Below are 18387 nucleotides of genomic sequence, written 5' to 3'. Positions count from 1 at the left end.
AATGGGTGGGAACCCCTGCATCAGATGAGGTGTATGAAGCCGCTGGCACAGACGAGCCGTTTAGCAGCTACTAAGTGCAGTCATCCTGCTCGTGAGTGAGTCTCACCCGGCAGCTAGACTGCCTGTGGGACTCCAGAATATGGAGATTCTGAAGGCTCTCAGACTTAGAAATGCCAAAGGTTCTGCTACTCAAAACCTTGAACGCATTTTTCTCACGGGCACTGTGTACTGACCAGGGCTAAGTTCCTGGGTGACCTACCCCAAGAGCCCATGGCAGAATAGCAGGACCGCTTTATTTGCCTAAGGTGGAGGTTGAGTCGGGGAGATGAATATTCTTCTTTATTCTTGAACTCAGGGTTCATCTTAGGCGAAAACTTAAATATTATTTTTATTAATCTATTTAGAGTATATTTCTTCTAAAATATTTAGAGGTAAGCTTAACATAATAAACATATATAAACAGGACAATGAATTGGCTCTGACCTTCCTGTCAGCAAGGCAAAATGGGCGGCACCTCGGCTATTTTGAGTTTCCACAGCCTGATGAAGAAAACATTAAAATTGGCCGAGAGAAGCAATCTCTAGGAGAAATGAACTGGGGAGATGGCCCACATAAAGTAGCCTGGTGAACAATGGAAACACATGGACCCTAAACACCTTTTTTACAAAGCTGCTTCTGTGCTGCCCACCAAGATCAAGTCGCAGGCTTGGGAGGCCTCTGACAGGAGCTGGGCTGACACAGACCAGGAAAAGGACGTCTTCCCGGGGAACGGTGGGACACAGCGGACAGAACCCAGCGGCCCCTGACGAGAATTCTTCCAAAAATCATCACGCATCTCCACTGGGCTCCTGGTGATGGCTGCAAAGCTGTCAGTTTAAGGCTGAGCCAATAGCTTGCTTTTCATCGAAAATCTTACAAAGTTTACCGGTCGACACAGATGTTCTAAAAGGGTACGTGTCTGGCATTCTCCACTGTAGCGCACGTCCTGCCCCAGCCCTCGGGCGTGTGATTCCCACACGCCGCTCTGCCCCCAGCCCCACCCTTCAGGTTCCTCCTCCTTCCACTGCCCCTCCGAGTTCGCACTCCCTGGGGGGCGGCCAATTCCTGCTGGGCTCGGGGCCAGGCACAGACCACGCTGGTCCACACCAGAGTGCAAAGGTCAGAACGGGTCAGGCTTTCCAGATCCAACGGCACCACCAGCACCGCCCCCGCCCCCCCCCCCCCCCAGCAAAAAAAGGTAAGCAGATGACAGAACAGTACGTGAAGCATGACTTCATAAACAGATAAATTTTAACAGAGGCTCTTTACGAACATTTTATAAGGTAGGAGGTCAAAGGTCATTTTCATTCTTTTGTTTCTTTATATTTCACAATTTTTCTATAATAAAGTGTTAGTATATTTGGAATTAGTGTAAGAGCTAGCCAAAAATTCGAAGGGTTCGGTTAACCCACATAAGTAGAATTTTAGGTGGGATAACAAACTGACATGAAAAAATCTGTTTACGGGCGAGACTATTAATGCTAGTTTTATACATCGTCTGCCCTTCTACTTCTGACTGTCAGGGTTATTTAAAAATGCCACCTTTTAAAAAACAAAGGCTCCCCTGACAGAGACACCCAGTGGTGGTGGTGGAGCTGGGTGGGTGTGAACTGTTTGTAAGCAAGTCGTTTGTAAGTGTGGGGCTGGGGACTGTCTACACAAAGCTTCACTCTGCACCACCGTGGAGTTAGTTGGTTTTTAAGAAAAAAGGTGCCAGACAACTACTTTACTTCTGCTGACTCATACTTTCCTAAGTTAAACCAGATGATCTCTACCAAGAAGCCTTTTTTAAGGCTTCTGAATAAAATGGTTAAGGGCCAACTTAATTTAGGTGATTCCTTGGAGAAGAGAAGAACAGAAAGCTCGCTGGGACGCTAACGCACGCTCATGAGTTTCCTGCTGCTTGCGTCATGCTCGGTCCATGCCCCCGCCTGGGGGAAGAGGGGAGGCAGAGAGCTGAGGGCAAGGTGAGGGCCTTCCCAGTGCTGAGGGCCTGGAGGCCGGAGCATGCACTGGGGCACCCACGGCCCCGAGCCGAATGCGCTGTTCAAGCAGACTCTGACAGAGGGTACAATCATTCTATAACACACTTTGCTTATTTTAGATTATTACATTTAAGTTACGTAAACATACATTGATAAACAGAAAACAAAAGAATCAATGGAGAGCTGGTATCCTAAACCAGGGAGCCCTGCGCCTTTCCTGGTCTCCTGAAGTCCTTTTAGTGTCCGACATCTCTCATTCCCTGACATCTCTGACCTAAAATACAGTCTTCTGGAGGTCTACAGACCCACTTCTACAGCGTATAAGCTGGAAAAAAAGGGGAGACCAGATCTCTGCCCTTGTAACCCTCTGCTCCACACTCCTAGTGGTTTTGCTGAAGTCAACTCTTGGGAGTTAGGTAGGATGGGGCTACATAGGCAAAGACCACGTCGGAGCCATTCCTCTTATTACCACTTACTTACTTATAGGAAAATGAATTCTCCAGCATTTAAAGATTTGGGTCTTCTGGCCTGGAGGTGATATAATACAATGTTCCAACAATACTGATAATATTTAAAGACTAATTTTTGATAAAGCAAATGTGAGCTAAACCCACAGATTTTACTATTAGAACATCAGCTTTTTGGCCAACTGATATATAAATGCTTTTTCCCCACCAGATAAATCTTCCAAAAGAAAGTCATAATATATGCCTTATTAATATCTCTTTTATAAAAATGTGCATCTATTTCTTCAGATACGTGGAATCACATATAACACGCTGAGAGCACTTCTTAGGTGACAGGAACGTCAGGTGTCACTGGGGAGGGACCAGCACAGGACAGCACAGGGGATTTACTGTCACAACCGAGTGGAGACAGCAAACGGCTCTATTCAGAGGCCACCTTTCTGGTTATTAAAAAAAGGTCTTGAACTCTGAATTTGACTGATGTACTAAAAGATTCTGACTCAATACTTTTATCCCTGAATCCAGAAAAACACAAAACAAGATCAGTGAGTTTAAAGAGGTTAGATACAGGAGATGAGAAGACCAGGGTTGATATAGATTTCTCCAGTTACAAAAGACAATTTAGAGCACGTTGCTTAAACTGTCTTCTGGTAATGATTTCTCTGTTAACTACACATCAAAAGGACATGAGTTAACTACTCTAACTGCCTCCTGACGGGGGCTGGAGAGCGGGCAGCTCTGGCTTTGGGTTTACCAGTAAACTCAACATCCCTGCAAAGTCAGGGGCATCAAGTGGAGTCGTTTACAAACTTTCAAAGTCAAATCTGCTAATGGCCAACTTATTTCATAAAAAAATCAATATGACAGAAATCAATGGAAGAGGGATGAGAGTTAGGATTAACATGTACGTACGATCTGTCTTAAAAATACTGACCTCAGGCATCAAGGAGAATAAACAGTGCAGATTTGGTGACAGCCACCTATGATATGGTTTCACTAAGATAATTCTTAGAAGCTGGGTTTTAAAATTTATGATCATAAGAATGAGAGCATGACTGTCCATTCTCACAAAATCTCAGCATATGTAGAAACTAGGGTTTTTCATAATTTGGATTTTTTAGCCTCATTTACTTTAAAACATCTGATCAGTCAACTAAGCCTGAAAAAGGTCTAGAAGAATAATCCCTAGCCACTAGACGAGGGTTAATTCCTGTCCTGGGGTGCCAGAGCATTAGCACCAAAGTACCTCAGGCTGATTCCTCTCAGGGGAGACTCAAGTGTATCAGCCGTTACTCCACTTGACATTGCTTCTAACTGGGTCAGATCGTTCTCAACGAATCGTGGGGTTAGGTCACTTAAACTGACATTTTGCACAAAAGGGTAACTTTTAGGTATAAATACTCTGTTACTGATCACTGCCGCATCCTGTGTTATTTCGTAAGTTCAGGGACAAGGTTAAATTTTACTGCAGTAATCACTAATTTCTTATTAGCTTCTGGTTCTACAGAACAGACGGCCCCTGTCGGGTTAAACTGTATAATCTAGGGGCAGAGTCTAGCTTATTGATGTTTTTGCAGAGCTCAAGTTTTATTCCTAGAATCAGAGTAAGAACAGACCCGCACAGCTAAGGGCAATTCTAATGATAAATGTCTTCCTTTATCAATTTATACCTAATTCCCTCAACTTCCTGGGTCGATGCCCACTTACCACACAAGAAGGCAAGTACTGGCTTCCACGCAGATGGCCACTTTATATGGTGAGCTAGAAAGGGCATTATTAACCACACTGAAACTAGGATTAGTTTACTAGGCAGACCCAAAGTTTAGTGAAAGTACGAAGTAAACTTGGTAACGAATAACCCAATAGTTCAACTCAGTCACTGACCTGGGGCAACATTCTGCAGGTCGCCCTCCCTGTGAGGCCCAACAGGACCTGCCCCACGGGAACTGGACGGGAGCTACGTCATGGCAGAATTGTCTGGTAGTCACATCTGCCCTGAGCACTGTTTTTTTTTTAAGGTTAAGAATAAGTTCTCCCAAGTTTTACAGCCCAGAATTCTAGATCCCAATGGCAGCTCTGGGTTAGTGAGCAGACTCAGAGCTCTAGCTGAGAGAAGTTATGCTCGTACCTGCGGCTAAACCACCAAGGCCATCTTTGTGCAGAAGTGAAACGGCTCTCTGCCTGGAAACAGATCACCAACCTACATTTTCCTCCTCCATTTTCACAAGTAGCTTTAACTCTGCCTTTTATACTTCTGACGTTGGAAGCATGTGGCTGTCCCTCACCAGAGACAGTGAACACTGGGCATTAGAAAAAACCCCAGAGGAACGTCATGAGGTATGCAGCTTCTGTTGCAAAAAACCCCCTAAAAACCAACCAAGCAAACGAAAACATTACCTGGTTCTCACCAGTAACTTCTTTTACATACCTCATTTCTCTGAACTCATTTTTCTTACCTGGGTTTCACATCTGTTGGGATTTCTTTCTTAACATTTAAGAGTTTTTTGCTTTTCTGTTTCACTTGAGACATTTCATTCTCATGTTTTTCAGGCATGGCTTGTTTTCCCTTTTGCTTTTCTGTATCCTGTAAAAAAAAAAAATTGACACAACTGCTGAGAAGGATTAACAAAAATGCCTGATATAGTCCTGTCTGAAGGCAGAGACACAAAACCAAACATGTAGTAGATACACACATCACATGTATAAAAATGATAAGCTCCTTTCTTCAAATCTCTCTTTATTGTGGGTTTGTCAATTTTTCAGTCTTTGATTTACTATAAATTATGTTTTGGTGAGTGTGAGTTAGAACGAATGTCACTTTAACTTATACTCATATCCTGACTGGGGTGGGTGCTGACAGTGGTAGCAACAGACGGGTAGCTTCTTGTTTTTAAGCACTGGGGAGCAAAACCTTGCCTTTTGTACAAGAAAAGTTAAGTCAGGACTACAATACAGAGTTACACACGACTGGCGATGTGGCCTGAGAAGGCCACAGCCCAGCTGCATCTCAGAGCAGTGCTGCCCCTGGGTCCTCGACCAGGTGAGCACGGAGACCGTACCGTGCGTTTCAGAGTAAGGTGATGCTGCCGCAACACCCAGGCGTGAGCCCAGGGGGCTTGTCTCTAAACAGGGCAGGTATCGTTCAGGCACCGGTGACCCCGCCCGGGAGCCGCCTGTGGAGCGGGCGTGCACAGCTCACGCGCAGAAGGACCACACACAGCACAGATGGGAAATGAATAAAACAGAAACCTGGTTCTGTGTTCAGGGTGCACAGGGCCAATCGGGGGAAGACATACCCGGCCGAAGGGCAGAGCTGTGGGTATGGGGGGAGCTCCCAACACAGGGCAGATGAGCGTCCACCCGACAGCATCCGGCTGCACGGTTCCAGCAGCCTGGATTTTAACAGGTCACACAGACCGATCTATCTAACTGCAGAGAAAGGGTAAAACAGCCTCCTGCCCATACACCTCTTGAGACTATTCTGAGTCATGCAGTAAGTATTTCCGGAACACCCGACTGGTCAAGAACTCTGTAGACCGTGAGCCCCTGCAGGACAAGAACCTGGTTCTTTTGTCCATGGCTGCTTCTCAAGCCCCCAGCACTCAGGTACTCAACATGTATCTGCTGAACGCATGGGTAGAATAGGGTTGGAGAAGGCATACATCCAAGAGAAAATGACCTCCCAAGATTGAAATCCAGTTGGGAAGAAAATGCACAAAACTGGCAAACAGATCAGTCACAAAGAGACAAGAGCACACGAGCTCTACGCAAGAGTGCTGAGGGGGAGGCCTACAGACTGCTCAGCCGGGAGAAGGGTAACAGGCACGGAGGCCGCCAGTCCTGAGCTGTGTCTGTAAGGAAGCAAATGACAGGGCAGGAGATGGGACAACCAGGAGAAAACCAACAGCAGAGAAGGGAGAATGATGCCAGTGGGTGCACAGAGGGGGTCCGCTGAGGAGTGGTTAGGAAAATGCCGGAAAGGCAGAAAGGAAGTGGGGCAAAGTTGTGGAGCAAGTCTGTGCTGAGAACGCTTTCCAAACGCTTATTCATATCAGAGACGGCTGGGACCCCACTCGGGGATCAGTAGCTGGCATTCTGCTCCTCTGCAGTCATCTGTCACAGAGGAGGTACGGGACACAACGCCCGCCCCAACCCTGACATTTGGCCCAGAGCACCCGCCACACGTCAGGGATGCACAGGGGAGGGCGGCTGCCCGGAAAGTGTCACGTGTACATTTTATTTTAAAAATTAATATATGTGGATGACACTGCTGGATATCTTTAAGAAATGATTTCTTAAGCCACTAGATTACCGCTGAAAAAGAATTCTGCTCTACAATATTAAAGGCTCTATTTGGATCATCTTAAATTTGAAATACAGTTATCTAAAAATAGAAATGCCGAAACAGAAGTACGCCCTCACTTTTCTGCATGCATACCACTTATAACTCACGCTCCCTGACACAGTCACAAGAGTAACATTACCCTCCATTTATCTCATGGCCACGGTGTCTGGACATTTTGCAGTGTTAGCCCTGATGCTCGTGACCCCCCACCCCCGGGAGCGGAGGATGAGGAGGCGGCCTCCCGGCGTGCCGAGGTCCCAGCCCCTGCGCCACCTGCTACCGGGGCCCACTGCAGCAGCGGTGATGCGGCAGGACACGGCCACTATAATCCACCCAAGTGACAGAATTCCTCCTCATCCTCTCTGGATACTTAAAGTCTGAAACAATTTGCATGAGCCAGAGTCGTTCCTATTCCAGATGGTCCCTAACTTTCAGGCTGTGTTTCCAATCTCTATTTCACCTTATTAGCAGGCTTCCTAATTTGTTCCCCGGGGAAGTGAAGACATTCAGGCCCAGCGCGGTGGCGCTTCTGCAGGGAGTGACTGCCTGGCCGCGCCTGTGCACTCCCGAGCACTGGCCCTCGGGCTTGTGCGCGTGTTGAGCGCAGCGCGTTCAGTGTGTGTGACCCCTGCCCTGCGGGCCGTCCTACCTCCCTGGGGAGCGGGTCTGTGTCTGGGCTGGAGGTCTCTGTGGTGGTGGAGGAGCTGTCGTCTTCGGCCAAGGAGTCCTTCAGCTCGTCCTCCTGGGGCTTCCCCTTTCCCTTCTTCTCCTTTTCCTCGTGCTTTTTAGGTGGTTTTACCTTGCGCTGAAGAGGCTTTCCTTTCCCTGGGGATGACAATCAATGTAAAAGGACACTTGACTTTTAAACAGCTTGGAAAACAAAGCTATTAAAACTTTTTGAAGAGACTGAACTCTGATTAATAACTGTTTCTTTCTCTACTCCAGTTCTTCTCTAAAGCTTTCGAAATCACGTTTGACTTTTCGATTAGAATATTTAAAAAAATCAACTTTTTTGAGGCGTGAGTTATATACAATAAGATACACCCATTTTAAGTGTACAGTTCCATGAGCTTTGGCAAACCCACTAGTTGTGACAAATCTGTACGCCTCTCAGAAGACAGCTGACCCTTGAACTACAGGGGGTTAATCGGTGTATAACTTAGAGTTGGCTCCTCTGTACCCGCAGGTTCAACCAACCATGGACTGTGTAGTACTGCGGTCTCTACTGCTGAAAAAAAAAAAATCCATGTATAAGTGGACCCATGCAGGTCAAACCCTTGTTGTTCAAGGGTCACCTGTACTTTTTTATATCCCGGAGGTGATGCAGCTTTGAAAAGTCACAGACGTGAAAACCAGAGATCCTTTCAAATCTCTCTGGAGATGGGAGCCTGACGGTGACACGGGTTGAGCTGCATGTATGTCACCTGCACGGTGCTGAGAACCCCAGTAACTGGGTCCAAATCCCTAACTAGCGGCGTGACCTTGGCCTCTCATCTGCAGACTGGGGGAGACGACCTCACAGTGTTGTGATGAGGAACTACATGAAGCCCTTAGGACAGTGCCAGGTATGTAAGTACCAGCTAATGTTACAGATGGACAGAGGGTAAAACAGAGCTACGAAAAGCCTATTATTTTATTTTAATTTTTTCAACCGTAGCATTTTATATTTTTTATTATTATTATTATTTTTGGCCACGTGGCATGTGGGACCTTAGCTCCCCTACCAGGGATCGAACCCGCGTCCCCTGCATTGGAAGCACAGAGTCTTAACCACTAGACCGCCAGGGAAGTCCTATTATTTTAAAAGATGTGGATGTTCCCAAGACAGATGAGAAAACAACCCTCGACGCATCTGAGCGCCTGCCGTTTCCCAGGCACTGCTGTGTGTCCTGGGAACACAGCCGTGAACACCAGTAACATAACGCCGAGAGTCCTCTCGGCTGTGGCAGAAGGGAAGGAGCCTGTCCTGCTCTGGCCCTGCGAGCCCTCGGATTTCTCAGAGTCTGAGTGTCTAGCGGTTCATGCTGAAAGCACTTCAAATTTTCCCGCATGGCCGACATTAAACCCCCATGCAATGCATTTCTCACCTGAAATTATACCTTTTTATCATGCTCAGGTTCACTGGATGAGAGGCATTATCTGTATAAATAATCTGTATTCACAATAACCTGAAACCTCCTTAATAAATAGAAAAGATCTGGAAGTTATTTTTAAAAAAAAACTGGACTCAAATTTTGAAGCCATAGATGTACAAATAAAGGAGAAAAGGAAACAGCAAACCAGTAGTTAGTTAAAAAATCTTATTTCATGAAAGAGTAGTTTACACTTTTACCTCCAAATCCCCATTTTTTACTGACTTCTTAATATGCTGCCCGTGGCCGTCTGTCCCCAGCACCTTCCAGAATGTGATTTTGACAACAGCCCAACTGTCAGTGCGGGTGACCTCTAGCACCTCCCATTCTACAAGACCTCTCGGTTCCACTGGACTCTTTGGATTATCCCCCTCTCTGTCCCTGCTGGACCCCAACATCATCACCCTCTTCCGGTACTGTGATTCTTCTGACACCTGGCTTCATCTTGGCTGGCGTTCCCTGGAAATCTGCCCTTGGAACTTCTTCCCTTTCCTTTCATATTCTCCTTTGGGGCTGAACTTTAATTAATTTGACATAAGCAATTCAAACCTAAAATGTCCCAAACTGAGTTAAACATCCTAGAAACATCTTTTGGGTTCTCAGTCTAAAATAATGGTTCTTGCACTTTAGAACAACCTAGGAAGCTTTTAACGAACACTGCTCAGGGCTCCACCCCGCGAGATTCTGATTAAGCGGTTCTCGGTGGGACCTGGACGTGGGTATATTTTTAACAAGCTACTCTGGTGGATCCACCATGCAGCCAGGCTGAGGATCACTGCTCTACAGTATCTGCATCAGTCCAACCACCCAGGCTGGTGGCTACCTCACTGTCATGTATGATGTCTTCTGCTGCTTCTATTCCCAAGTTCAAAAGTTGGTGGGAGAGGAGAGAGTGCTCCTTCCCCAGAGAAAGGACTAATGATCTGAGTGGATCAGACGGAGGACAGGCCCACGTGTACCCGTAAGCAGTCCCTGCTCCCTGCGAGGCTGCACGCTCGGGGGTGGCGTCTGTCTCCCTCTTGCCACTGGCAAGCTTGTTCCCACGGGTCTCTTCCTCAGGGCCCCTCAGTTCTTAAGGTGTTTTCCCAGACCAGCAGAATCAGCATCACCTGGGAACCTGCTGGAAATGCAAATTCTCAGGCCCCTCTCTAGGTGTACTGAACCAAACCCTGGGGGTGGACCCGGCAATCGGTGTCAACAAGCCCTCTTGGGGACTGGAATGTTGGGCTGATCTGAGAATCCTTGGCTTGGGCTGTAAATTCCACACAGATTTATGAGACCTGAGCTGGGCACTGCAGGCACAGGATCGGCTGCCTTGTTTCCGGTTTCTCGTGACCTCTGCGTGTGTATATCCCGTGGGAGTCTCAGGAGGAAAGGTACCCGAAGTACAGAGTTGAATTTGGGCAATTCCGAGCCACCTGGATGAAATGATCCAAACAGCCCAATTTCACCATCAAGTAGTCACTCAAATGGATTCTACCTCTAAAACCTCTAATTCCTTTCTTACCTCACTCCCACTGCCACTTCCTCAGCTCAGGACTTGACCTGGGCCTGGCCTACTGTAACGGCCCCATCTTCCTGTTGTGTCTCCTTATACCTTCCACCCTGCCAACAGCATTACTTTCCTTTTGAAACACTTCTTAAATACAAAAACTTGATTCTGTCTGTTTTCTATAGGATAAGGTTCAAACTCCTTTACAGTCTGGACCCATCTATCTCTCCAGGTCTGCTCTAGCCTTGTCCCGAGCCCTTCCTTAGCCCTTGGCCCATCGTGGAACATTCAGTTTCCAGAGGCCAAGCTACCAGTTCACATCCCCGTGCTGTTGCTGGGCACAGAAGAAAGAGTAGGAACCTGGGAAGTGGGAATAGGAATTCGGAGGGAGACTGCCCTCTCAAAGATAAATTAACTCAATACATAGTGGAGGAGACTGGAGGTCTCCTAGCCTTATGGGAACCATGACTTAACTGATGCATGATCAGTAATAGAAAATTAACCCATCCAAGTAAAGACGGTACAAGCTGAAGGGAGAAGCAGCTTAGTAAACTCAGAGTATGTTTCCAGCAGTGACCAAAGGAGAAATATACCCAACATGAACGACAGGTTCCTCAGGCTTCACACCACTGCCTGGATAAACTGTCCCCGAGGCCACTCACCCTACGTCTACCCCCTCCCACCATCGCCGAGCAGACTCCTGGCTGAGGATGCTAGCTAACCTACTGCGGTCAACACTCACCCCTAGGCTCTGTTCCTTGTGCAGTCTTAGCACCTGAAGGGCAGAGATTAGGCCGCACTGGGCTCTCCATCCTCAGTGCCTTACAAGGCTCAGCACGCGGCAAGTGCTCAGCCAGTGTCTGCTGAGCCGCAGAAGTGAGTTTTGTGCCTTTCTGAACAGTGAAATACACCAACAGCGTGACCTGCTCTGAGACTTGCTGCCCCAAGTCCAGAAGCTTCTCCATCTCAATCCTTCACGACAACTTACCCAGGTTTCAATCCAGAATCACGCTTCACTCTATTTACATAACATTCTTGAAGTGACAAAATTATAAGACGGGAGAAATGATTAAACCTCCTCCAGGGTTTGGGCTGGGGGGAGGGGGGGAGTGGGAGGGAAGCGGGTGTGGCTAGAAAAGGGCCCATAAGGCATCCCTGTGTCTTGACTGCATCAACATCAGTATCCTGGTTGTGATGCTGTACTGCAGTTTTGCAACACGTTATTGGGGGAAATTGGGTAAAAGGTACAAGGGATCTCTCCGCGTTATTATTTGCAAATGCGTGTGAATCTATAATTACCTCAAAAGTAAAAAAAAAAAAAGTGTATGTCTCACTGAAATTTAGAAGCAAAAAGTCCCCAAGAGGTCACATGTGACCAAGTCATGGCATGTTCATGGCGTGGGTACTAATCCTTGCCAAGTACATTAATCCTTCAGAACGCATCAAGTGTTCTAAAAAGCTAAACACATTTTTTTCTTTTGCAAATAATAGGTCCATTTGGCCTGCAAGCCACCCTTCCAAACTCTATTCCAACTTTTTTCTCAACATGCCAAGGACTGGATCTCTCATTCTAACCTCTTGTCCGTCCGTGAAAAATGGGAGATTTACAAATGTCTACTTCACAACTGACCACTGGTCCGCCCTATTCCACTCACTAAAACAAACAAAAGGAGCATAGTTCATGGAAGTAGACAATGGTCTTCCGTCCAGTTCTTGTAACACAGACACTCTAGGCATAATTACCTTCAATGACAGGCTGCATTAATTACAAACCCCCTGTTCTTAGACACTTAGTTTCCAATTTTCACTATTATAAAACATGAGGTATGTAAGATCATCTCCTGATGTTAAATTTCCAGATATGAGCTTACTGGTTTTCAAAGGACGCGTGTGCATTATTTTATTTTTATGGCTTTTGACATACTTTAGAAAACTGGCTGCTTTCCGCAATCCATGAATACACAAACTTCTTTTTAACATAGCTACCACTGAAAAATTTTTTTCTGTATATAATCTATGGCTCCTAGGCTACTGATATATCTAGAGATATGTAATTTGAATGCCCAAATTAAAGAAAGTGAGGAAAGTCATTTGACAGATTAAATTCTAATCATCAACAATGAACTAGAAATTAGAAGATAAGCCTGCTAAGGACATGACAATGACCATGAGAGGCTGGCCAGTGCTCTTATGTGACAAGCTTTCTTGCCCTGGTCTTCATGTCCTGACTCCAGGGGGTAAGAAGAGGCCTGGTGTCCCTATGCATCCTTCCCCCCAAGAAGGGTTGGCCATGGCTGGCTGGCAAAGTAAACCCGGGGTGCCTTCCGAAGCCCTAACCATCTATCTCAAGCTGCCATCCCCAAACACACAAGCTCTGTTAAGAAGTTTCAGACCTGGAAGGGAAGCAGGAAGTCTCACTTGGACTCTCTGCATAAGCTTCTTCTCCACCTAAGTTCCATCATGGGCAGGAAGGTGGTGGAGAGGTTATGGATGCCTAACTGGTGACTGTGAGAAGTGGTACTTTATTGCTCCTTGTGTGTGTGCTTCTGGGGGAGGAGGCCTGAGAGAAAACAAGAGGTGCAAGTTAGAAAGTGGGCCCCCAAACCCACCTCACACTGCTGACAGGTGACAGGCATTCATCCAGACTCAATGGGCGAGTATGAAACCCTCCCACCCAACTCGGACAGGGGCTACTTTCTGCAGCTACTGCATCTCGGCGAGATGACAGGGTCAGCTCTCCTCAAAATGAGGTATCCGGTTGGTGGATGCTCTTAAAAATGATCAGAATGAAATAGTTTCTTCATTACTTTAAGGCCTAATTAAGTATACATTTCCTAACAGTTGAGTGCATTCGAAACTCTTTATTGACACAAACCATTTGTCCCCACCTGCAGGACCCCTGGGGGCTAACCTCAGTGGGTACAAGAACATGAGGCAGGCTGCTAAGTATTTGCGACCGAGCACCACCTGCTGCTGATGGGTCCGGCATCTTCACCTAACAGTGATGCTCTGACCCTTACGAGATAATCCAACCACAAGTGACTGCATATACACCCACGGGCCCCACAGATGCTGTGCGTGTGGGAGAGGCCGAGCGTACATCTAGGAGGCACGATGCGGTGGGGAGTTAAGATTCAACATTACACGGCCAATATAAAGCATCTGTGTGAAGAACATTCCCGTTCTCTCTGCAACAAAGACACAATGCCCAGTCTATCACCCAGTGTCCTCAGATTCCTCGGCAGGACTTCAATGCCAGCAAAGTCTGTTTCTTCAGATGAACTCTCCTGCCTCCTTTTCCTGCAGGAGAACTATATAACGATGCTTCCCTTTGGCCTCAGCCGCCAGGAAATTTGCAGCGCAATTTAACACTGAATGGTAACAACGAACTTTATTCTAGGTTTTTGTTGAGATAGCACCATAATTAAAAACAAACAGATAAAACATTGAAAACTACTTTCTGTCTTTGATTCACTGTTTTATATGTGCTTTAATCCTTTAAACCACCACTAATCATTTTAAAAGTAGGCAAAATATGAATTATCAATTTAAAAAATATGTCCTTGGACTTCCCTGGTGGCGCAGTGGTTAAGAATCCGCCTGCCAATGCAGGGGACACGGGTTCGAGCCCTGGTCTGGGAAGATCCCACATGCCGCAGAGCAACTAAGCCCACGTGCCACAACTACTGAGCCTGCGCTCTGGAGCCTGCGAGCCACAACTACTGAAGCCCACGCACCTAGAGCCCGTGCTCCGCAACAAGAGAAGCCACCGCAATGAGAAGCCCGCGCCCTGCAACGAAGAGTAGCCCCCGCTCACCGCAACTAGAGAAAGCCCGCGCGCAGCAATGAAGACCCAATGCAGCCAAAAATAAGTAATAAATAAAATAAAAAAATAAATAAATAAAAAATATGTCCTACTCATTTACTTTTTTGTCTTCACTAAGAAGCGAATAAAGGAATTTGTAATCACTAGTTTGGGGCAAGTTGCTTTGGTTGTCTCTCTCCAACTTTAAATCGTTTCACTTAATGCCCACCCAAAAGAATTACTTCAGGACAATTTCCATTACTAGCAAATGGTTTCTCTGAACGTGTGCAGTGCCCGGCAGCTGTGGACCTAAGCCAGGCAATGACAGTTACACCTGACTGAAGGTTCGGAAGAATCTCTAGAGGATCATCCATTCTGACAGGAATCTGTCTTTCTCTTCATCTTTTGCCTGTTTAAAAGGTCTAAGTGATGCCAATAAACAGTACAGACCAACATATGATTTATTTGGGTCGGTACTGGTCATGTAAGTTTATTTCTCCCTACTTGTTCTGAAATGATACCTCAATATGAGTATGATAACCTAAAACATACCAAAAGGTGCATATAAGGAAACTCTTCAGGAGTTCTTTAAGCTAAAGTAAATATTGTTTTCAAAAATCAGTAGCAATTACCATCTTATTTTGTCATATTAAGCTCTGTGCTTAGATAGTGAAGATACTGGTTTAGCCCACTAGAAGGCAGAAAAGAATTTTTATTAAGTGAAAAAATTTTACATCTATCCCAGGAAAGGAATTACCTATGAATTTGCGGGCAGACCCATATTCTCCTTTGTTCTAGTTTTCCTTGTATCCTTAGAAGGCTGTACATACCTTCTGAAGCACTACGCAGAACCAACAAGGTACACGGGACTGAGACAAAAAGGCTGCACAAGCAAAACCTTATGCGGCACAGAGTTCAATTATTTAGGGTTTTCATAAAAGTATTATGTTCGATTAGATTTTGGATTTCTTTATTCTAGAAATATCATGGATATTCTAGAGCAAACTTAATACAACTCAATGCTGGGAAAGGATAGCTTCTGTCTTCCCATTTAGGCATTTCTCTCCACTATCTTTAAGGCCAACTCCCAGCTGCCCAAAAACCCACTAGATGGACATTACGTGAAATTCCTAAAAATCTTATATGTTCTGGTATAATGTTATAAGTCATAATTCTAGTTATTACTTTAAAATGTATATCTCAGAAATAACTAAATTTCCTTGTCAATTGCATTATTATGAACTTTCATCAAATCTTTAACTGTGGTCATTTTAAAATCTTTTGTGATTTACAGACAGTTCTGGGTGTACTCTGATGCTTTTGCAAATATGTTCCTATAAAAGGGTTTCATCTTCAAGGAATTCATGGAAAAGACTCTGACAAGTACAGGTTTCTGGTAACTGACTATACTGCTGAACTGAATGAATAAGCACTTTCAGAACTCTAATGGAAAACTGATGAATTCATAAAAGTGCTAACAAAAGATCAAGATGAAAAAAAAATTAATTACATGGGACTGAGTGAACTGACGAGGATGATTATAATTTTTGTGACTTTCTGTTTGAATAAAACAAAAACAAAAAACCGACTAGATGGGCCCAGCCCCAAACCACCCCCCAGAGACATTCACTGGTTACATTCCCCTAGTGAGTGGGGCTGTAATGGCTCAACACAGGTTATCCCAATCTCCTGCGGATGCTGTTCAATAGGGAATCTGATTCGGCAGTCTGGGTTGGGGCCCAAGATTCGACATTTCTAAAAGCTCTCAAGTTACGTCACTATTGCTGACCCCTGGACGTCAACTCTGGGCAGCAAGGCCTCAAAACACTTACCCAATACCCTGTCTTCCAGGGCGGGGCGGGGAGGGCTCCTCTATGTGGGGGCGGCCTCCGCACTTCCTGTCCCGGTGGCCAGCTGACCCCAGAGGGCCTGCTTCCCTAGAGCCGACGCTAGCCCTTCTCTCTGCTCACTCTCGTCCAGCGTCTCTGCCTCTGTTGGGCCAATCAGGTTACCTTCACGCCAAGTGCTAACTACCTTGGCCTGTGGGGCTGTACACAGTAATAGAGGAGGGAGCAGAAAGCTTATCAGCCAAGCCCCGGGCTCCACCAGTACTTAGCAGATGCCCTGCTTTGCAGTGAGGAGTGTTCACAGTGGATTTTAGTTTCAGCTCTAAATCCAGTCTGCCTGTTCCCTTGGCGGGCGGCCCGGAGGCAGGGGGGGTGACCCATCAGATCTGCACCCCTAGGACCCTGTACGCACACTCTGCCCAGCCTCGACAGTGGAGCCTGCACACCCCGCAGTGTTCACTGAGGAGCCTGGCAGTGACTCACGGACATCCTGGACTCTCAAGCTCCCGTCATCCAGGCCCAGGCCTGGTATAGGTCGGGATGACAATCTCTTATCAGTCACTCTGCAATCCCAAAAGCTTCCAAAGTGTTTTCTCCCCAACTCATTTAGAAACAAAACCTCTTTTGGTGGCACAACTGAACTGAACTGATGTGAAGCTACTTTTATGGTCTCATGAATCACATGGCACATCATCGTATACCTTTCTGAAAACCTGAATTCCAACAAAGGTGGCTCTCGAGTGTTGTATAAAGGACGGTGGACCTCTAGGTCTGTGGCCTCGCTGGTGCTAACGGGCTTTACTTCCGTTACACCCCCATGCCTCACTTCCAGGCTGCACCTGAGGGCCTGTTACTGCCCGGAACTGCTTTTTCTCCCAAACCCTAAACCCTCACGCCTCCTTTTCACACCTTGGTCTCCTCTCATTCCCTTGCTTCCATCATTCCTGTAACTTGACTTGTTGGAGCGCCGGCCCTTGACTTGCCCATTCTCCCTGTCGGTGAGGCTCCTTCTGTGTTAAGGTCCTGCCAATTCCGCACAGCGTGGCACGCCCATCGCTCTCCTGCCAACGCCCCACGACGTTCTCAGCCCTGGGTCTCTCTGCTGTCCCTGCCCTGCAGGGTGCCAACCACCCCGTGTTCACCCTTCACCCGTGGGCTGCACAGTCAATGGAGAAGAACGGCACAAGCGTGAGGGAGGCCACAGTGACCTTCAGCTGGGTCCCCGATGTTGCCCGAGGGATTGCTCTGCAAATCCAATTCCCATGTCCTATGGACTCCCAAAATCTCAGCTATTTGAGGTCTGATTATTCCAGACTTCCTCTACGTTCTGTTTCTACCCTACCGCTTCCCCTTCGGCCTCAGGAGCTACCAATCCCTCTGCGTCCACACGCCTGTGGAACACATGCCCTTGTATACTCTGCGGAGCTGGGTCCCACCCACCCACCTCCTTGGGCACTGGGTAGCGCCAATTATCTACTCAAATGCTGCTCCTCCTTGTGGAGGAGGTGGTGTCGTGCAGCTGTGAGCTGAGGGTTAGGGTCGGGCCTGGGCTTGGCTCTTGGGTCTGCCTGATGTAACCCTTCTTAGACTGGGCTTCTCCCCTGCAAACAGGGTCAGCGCAACGCCCATCACCCAGGCGCCCGAGGCACTTGCGGTCGTGTCTGGAACGTCAGGAAGCGCTGACAACACCGCTGCTCTCAGCTCTACCCCCCTTTCTGTCCTTGGCCCACAGATATTTTCAAGCAACATGTTCCCCTATTTTCTTTCTTCATTAAAAATACTACTGCAAGATATACACATCCTTTTTTTTTTTTTTTTTTTTTTTGGTTAAAAATCAAAGAACATGGAAACTACAGATTAAAGAGTAACCTCCACCCCTCACTCACTGGCCCCTCACACGCACACCAAGAAGCGGCCACTGGTAACGGTCTGGCGTGCCAGGTGCTCTCCAAGCCACAGTTACCTGGCTTCTAGGCTCATTTCACAGAGACTATTCCTGCCAAGGTCCACCAGGCTCTGTGGAGCTCGGTTCTACCTCTGCTCTGGCCTTGCTGGGACATGCCAACCGCATCTGCTACCTGCTTCCTGCTGCACTGTCTGCTGGCCTTGTCCTCGGGACTCTGTCCTGCTTATCTCAGAGAGCTTAAGCTCTCTGCTTATCCCATTCCTCACCCTCAAGACCGAGTTCCAAGCAGACATTCCCGCTGGGATGTGCCACAGCCAACTGCAACCCAGCAGCCTAGTGATGGCAGCGCCATTTCCTGCCCTAAAAATC

General features: G+C 46.9%; 1 protein-coding gene across 4 annotated transcripts in view; it reads right to left on the bottom strand.

The window, feature by feature from the left end:
* The window catches only part of TMEM131 (transmembrane protein 131), a 220321-nt gene that overhangs the window by 8881 nt on the left and 193053 nt on the right, over positions 1 to 18387 (bottom strand). For 3 of the 4 annotated variants that reach the window (XM_082427225.1, XM_082427228.1, XM_082427227.1), the window contains 3 exons: positions 10249 to 10386; positions 7486 to 7661; positions 4948 to 5075 (listed from right to left, as the gene is read on the bottom strand). In XM_082427225.1, coding sequence (XP_082283351.1) covers positions 4948 to 5075; positions 7486 to 7661; positions 10249 to 10386 — 442 coding nt within the window. The remainder of the gene's footprint in view (positions 1 to 4947; positions 5076 to 7485; positions 7662 to 10248; positions 10387 to 18387) is intronic. The other variant, XM_082427226.1, reaches the window with a different exon arrangement.

This window comes from Balaenoptera physalus (assembly GCF_965194825.1).
Source record: "Balaenoptera physalus genome assembly, chromosome: 15".
Classification (NCBI taxonomy): Eukaryota; Metazoa; Chordata; class Mammalia; order Artiodactyla; family Balaenopteridae; genus Balaenoptera; species Balaenoptera physalus.
This window is presented reverse-complemented; position numbering and strand designations above follow the sequence as displayed.